This window comes from Amblyomma maculatum, chromosome 6 (assembly GCF_055883805.1).
Source record: "Amblyomma maculatum isolate TAMU_Amacu chromosome 6, ASM5588380v1, whole genome shotgun sequence".
NCBI lineage: Eukaryota > Metazoa > Arthropoda > Arachnida > Ixodida > Ixodidae > Amblyomma > Amblyomma maculatum.
The window spans coordinates 54878395-54884090 of NC_139349.1; the positions used below are offsets into that span (position 1 = coordinate 54878395).

At 50.1% G+C, this 5696-nt stretch overlaps 1 protein-coding gene across 1 annotated transcript; it reads left to right on the plus strand.

The window, feature by feature from the left end:
• Positions 1–2968: 2968 nt before the first annotated feature.
• LOC146185776 (uncharacterized) lies at positions 2969–4619 on the plus strand. Its single transcript, XM_084606699.1, has one exon. It carries the CDS (start codon positions 3260–3262, stop codon positions 4577–4579), a length of 1320 nt encoding a protein of 439 aa, XP_084462825.1. The 5' UTR covers positions 2969–3259; the 3' UTR covers positions 4580–4619.
• Positions 4620–5696: the final 1077 nt, after the last annotated feature.

Consider the following 5696-nt stretch of genomic DNA (forward strand, 5'->3'; position numbering starts at 1 on the left):
GCCATGCTTCCTTCTGTCGCTACTGCCAACTCATATGCTCGTGACGCCATAGCCCGAGCTGATGATGCCCGCGTTATTGCTCGCAACCGACTCGCAGACTCCCAGCACTCCTAGAAACGTCGCTATGATTTCTGTCATCGCAACACCCATTATTCTTGCGGGTCTCTCGTGCTGCTTTGTACCCCAGCTCGCCGCGTTGGCCTCTCGGAAAAACTTTTGCCCCGTTATACAGGACCCTACCGTATTTTACGACAAGTGACACGGTGACACCAGTGACAAACAAAATTGCGCCCTTGCATCCCGCCCGCCATGCCTCTACACCACGCACCGAGACGGTCCATGTTGCACGCCTAAAGCCGTACTACACGGACCCTGGTTTGGACGCTAGTACGCACCGGGACGGTGATTTTTAGCCGGCGGGGTAGTGTTACGTTAGGCGATGCATGCGCTGATATGCGCATAAGAAGGAAAAAGAAGAATCTCGGTAGTTTTTGGCGAAGACGACGACGACGTTCGAGCAGTGTCGGCTGGTGCCTGCAAGAAAGGCCTGTTGTGTGAAAGCCTTGCTTCCCGCCTCCGCTCTCTGCAACCTCAAGCTGAACGAACCCCCGTAACAATATATATATATATATATATATATATATATATATACAGCTTTACAAATCACATTTTTGGTTTAAAGTCAATTTTGATTAAATTAGAAATATTAGCATAATTAGCCAGTTAAGAGAGAGAGAGAAAACTTTTAATGAGCATAATAATCAGTAAGAATTCGCAGGAGCTGGGTGGTCGGTGCCCCTAGTCCAGGGCTCCGCTGGCAGCAGCTGACTTGCGGACTAGCTGGATAATCCAGGCTTGCTGGTCCAGGTTGTCGCTGGTCAGGGCCGCCTCCCACTGCTCGTGTTTCGGGCATGGCACTAGTAACGTTGGGTCGGTTTGTCCTGGCATTCCTAAGAGATGTGATAGAGTGTGGGGCTTGCACCGCACCAAGGACAGTAACTCGTGTATTTTGTCGGGCTTATCTTATTTAAAATGTGAAGATTAGGGAATGTGTTTGTTTGTATTTTTCTCCAGTCTATAGCGTCCGAGGAAGGAAGTTGTTTGTGTGGGTCGCCGTAGGGCCGGTCCTAGGAGAGGGGTGGGGTAGGGATGGGGATCCACCCGGTTTGTGAGAGCTCGGGCTAGATCATTCGCTACCTCATTTCCTTCTAGGCCTTCGTGTCCAGGTGTCCATGTAATTGTGTGCGTCTGGGAGATGGAACGTAATATTGCACACGCTCTTCTGTGAGGTTTTCCAGCCAGGTAGTCCCTGCAGGCTGGTTGGGAGTCCATCACTACGTGTGATGACTTCTTTTGGTGGTCTTGTGTTTTTATGGTGACGGCTATTGCCAGTGATTCCGTTTCCGCAGGATCCTTGGCATAGATCGAGGCCTGAATAATTGGCCTCTTCTTGTGGTCAACTGCAGCTATTGTGAACTTGCCAGGCTCGCCGTAAGCCCCTATGTCCACGTAGACAACTTCCGCGTCTTTAGACAATTGTTTTTCCAATGATTTGACTCTGGCTTTCCTTCGACCCTTCTGTAACTCATGGTGCATGTGCTTGGGTATCGGGTTCACATAGATGTTGTTTCTTGTGGATGTCGGAATTTGTGATTTGATCTCAGAAGTTCTTAGTGCCTGCCATAGCCCTAGTTTTGACAGGATTTCCCTACCCGCCTACGTTGTTGTTAGGCGTTGTTTCTGACTCTCTAGAACCGCCTCCTTGAGCTCCTCGAAGTTGTTGCGCACTCCGAGTGCCCAATGTTGTTGGCGGGAGGTTTAGGGCCGTTTTATAGGCTCCTCTTATGATAGTGTCAATGGCCCTTTTATCAGTGATTCTAATTTCGTGATATGGGAGCCCGTAGGTAATCCTGCTAACGACTAGGGCTTGTACAAGGCGGAGGGTGTCCTCCTCCCTCATCCCTTTCCGGTGCCAGGTCACCCTTCTAATCATTCTGGAAATTTGGTTGACTGTGGTTTTGAGTGTTTTGATTGTATAATCCACTCTCAAATTGCTTTGCAACCACAGCCCCAAAACTCCGATCTTGTACTTCTTGTTACGACCAAGCATCCGCAATTGCGCGCTCTATTGTTCGCCTGTGGGCATGGATAAGTTTTGTGAATATGTGGTGATGGTCCAATGGCTCTAAGTGAGCCTGTTTCCAGGAATCCTGTTTTGTAAGCATGTTTTGCTTTGTGGACAACCTGCAAATGCCAAATTGACCCTGTCAAGAGAACGTCTGGAAAAACACAAAGAAACGTCCCCCTGAGGGAAATAGCAGGAAGTGCTTTCTTTCTTTTGTTCACCCTTCCAGTCGAGAAGTGCTATCCTCCAGTGATGAATGCCTCCTATCCAAAGGAGACCACAGAGTGACATGTCCGCTGACGTGCAGGACAAGAAAGGAGCATGACTCATACGGCCATTAAGTGATTTCCCGGGAATGCAGGAAAGATTTGCAATTGTCGAAAAGGGACCATGTTGGGAGCCCTATGCGGCGCCACGTGCACTCGGGTTTCTGAGAAGTAAAACCCCTTGTCAGAACCAGCCTGTGGTTTCTTTGCTGAAGAATAGAAATGTACCTCCTCTCCTCGCCGTTCCCAAGCTTTTCCCGCCAACAAGTGATCACGCCCAACGAATGAATGCCGGACCAGTCAGTGCTTCAGACCATCAGTGCAGTGATGTGTTCGATTGGATGCCGATACCTGAGGGGCGTGCCCTGGATTTGGTTGGTCAGCATCTTCAGAGAGGGGCTGGACATAGGGGGTTTTTAAGGACGCTGCAGAGCACGAAATGTCGCTCTGGGCCCTGGGTAAACGGCTCATCCAGTCGCTTCTCGCTATGAACTCTTAACGCTTGCCATATTGCTGATGTACCCTTCTTTTTCGTGTAAATAATCTTGTAAATAAGTTTTCTCAAGGTGCCTTTGTTGTGACAGGTGTCAAGAGTGACCACGAGTCTGCCGCTCGCTTGCGCAGCGCGAAGAAAGGGTTCTCCTACGTTCACGTGGGTTTCTTTGTGGCGGCTTCTTCAACTTTTACCCGAAATTTGGGCTGCTTCAGAAACAATTGTCGCTATCTCTTGAAGGGTGTTTCGTTCGCAAGGACTGGTGTCGGTGGCGCTAATCTGTTCGGCGCGCAGCAAGAACCCAGCTGATTTTGGCGCGCAAAACGGCGTGGCAGCAACAGTGTCCACAACTGCACTTTGTGTCTAAAGACAGCGATGTTCACCAATGTGGATGTGCGTGGTGTGTCGCGCGGACATTGCACGACGAATGGTTGCGAGTGCGACGGATTCACACGGCCGTCATCATTGGAATCAAGCAGCATCCAAGCGGCGCCTTTGCAGTGCGGCTGGTGCTGTTACTGCGGCCATTCGCCGGTCTCTCATAGTCGCCTAGTCATCCCGGAAGTCGCAAGCAGCTCTCCTGGCATCAGCTCGGTCAACTGGGGTTGTACTGTTCAGACACCATTCCGTGACCAGGCAACGCTCGTTCACTCTGCGAGGGAAGGCAGAACGGAGTTAGAGACAGCACATTTGGCGAGCACTTCACAACTAGCAGACGTCTACCCCTCCAAATGTGAGCCAGCGTCGAGTCCGGAGCCGGAGCCCCGTGCTGAGTGCGAAGCTACCCCGCAGTCAGCAGCAGCCTGGATGCGACAAGAGAGCCCATTGAGACACACGCCTCCGCAGCCGGAATCGAATTCAAGGCCCAACGCAACTTTTGTGCAAGAGTCCGAGCCGGGGTTGGAGCCTCCGAGAAAACGAAGCTGCATTGAGCAGGGGACCGAGGACGAAGGTTGGAGCAGTATGTCACCAACTCCAACTGAAGCTTGCCAGGAGTTCTCCGGTTGTGCCTGTGGACTCGGTCAGAAGGTGGAACAGCTTGAACATGAGAAGCAAGATCTGATGAGGCAGCTGACCGACGCCCAAAACGTGGCTGGCACTCACCCCTCTACGAAGAGCAAGCTTGCCTGCTTGGCCGATGAAGCTGATGAAGATGCTTCATCTCTGGGCAGTGGACGACAGGAGATTCGGGAAAGTGAACTACAACAGCTTCGAAGCAAAAGTGACAAGCTCAAAGAAGAAAACCAGCAGCTGAAGGAAGCCGTTCAGCAACTGAAAGATGAACTTCAGCAGGCTCGGGATTCTCTTAATGCTGCAGAAATGGTTAAGCGGTTGGAGCGGATGCTGGAGAGAAATGACCACCCAGAATCAACACCTGTCGTGACAGCACGAACAGTTGACATTGGAAACGGTGTCCTCATTGATGAAGGGAAGCTGGCCACGATTAAGGCCGACTCAAAGAACTCTGGCACAAAGTTCGCCCGCTGTTTACTGCGTGCACTATTTTCTCCCGAGGAGTTTGCGGGCAAGTCACTGTTTGGGCGAAAACCAAATGCCTTCAAGGACGTTCAGCAGAAGGAGCAGCTTGACAGTGTGAAGGTCAATGCCATCATAGGATACACCATCAGAAATTATGATGTGGCTGCTGTGCATGTCAAGAACACATTAGCTTCACTCTTGTCAAGAAAACGCTAGCCTGATGGCTTCTCGCTGTGTCAGAACTTGTCGCAATAAATGAGCTTAAGAATTTAAAAAAAAAAAAAAAAAAAAAAAAAAAAAAAAAACGACAACTGGTGATCAGCGGTAGGATCTGAATCCACAAGCCCCAACACTGGTGCCCAGCGTTGGGATCTGAATCTACAAGCCACAACATCTGGTGATTGGAGGTGGATCTGAAGCTACAAGCCACAACACCTTGTGATCGGAGGTGGCATCTCAAGCAACAAGCAGGAGCAACAATCGGCCAAGAGGGCAGCTCGGAACATCGATCGCATGTGTGGGTGAGTGCTTGGCTTTTCTTCTGATGTGGACCAGGTTCTAGAACAGGGTTAGATTTTAGAACTGGTAAAGAGAGTGTGGAAACGCCTTTAGGTTTGGTAGTTTGCACAGTTGTTTTGGAAGTAGCCGACACTCGGAGCGATCATGGACCTACAAAAGCTGCAGAAACCGGACCTGTTGCTATTGTGTGAGGAATTGGGAATTGATACAAGTGGTTTGGCACGAAAACCCTTGATTATAAAGGCAATCACTGATCTGGGAACCGATGATGAGGAGCTCAGTGAAGCATGGAACCTCATCGGTCAAAAAAAGGAACAGCTCAGACAGCAGAAAGAGCGTGAAATTGAAAGAGAAGCAAAAAAGCTGGAGCTAGAAATTGAGCTCCGGAAATTAGAACTAGAGTTGAGCAAGAGGTCGGGCGATTGTCCCCAGCTAGCGGTACCTCGTCTCAACAAGGAGGCAGATTTCAAGATGTCAAAGTACATGCAGCCATATGTGATATCAGGGGATATCGGTCTGTATCTGGCTAACTTTGAGCGAACTTGCGAAAAACTGTCCTTCCAGCGAGACACGTGGTCTCAGAGATTATTGACGGTTCTGCCCTGCGAGGCAGCGGAGGTTGTCGCGCGGCTAAGCAAGGAGGACGCGGACAACTACGAGAAGGTCAAAGCTTGCCTTCTGAGAAAGTATAGGCTTAGCTCCGAGGCGTTCAGACAACGTTTTCGGAACGCTACTAAGTCCAGGGACGAGAGTTACCCTGAATTCCTGTACAATTTAAGAGTTAATTTGGGCGAGTGGCTAAAGAGCACTGATT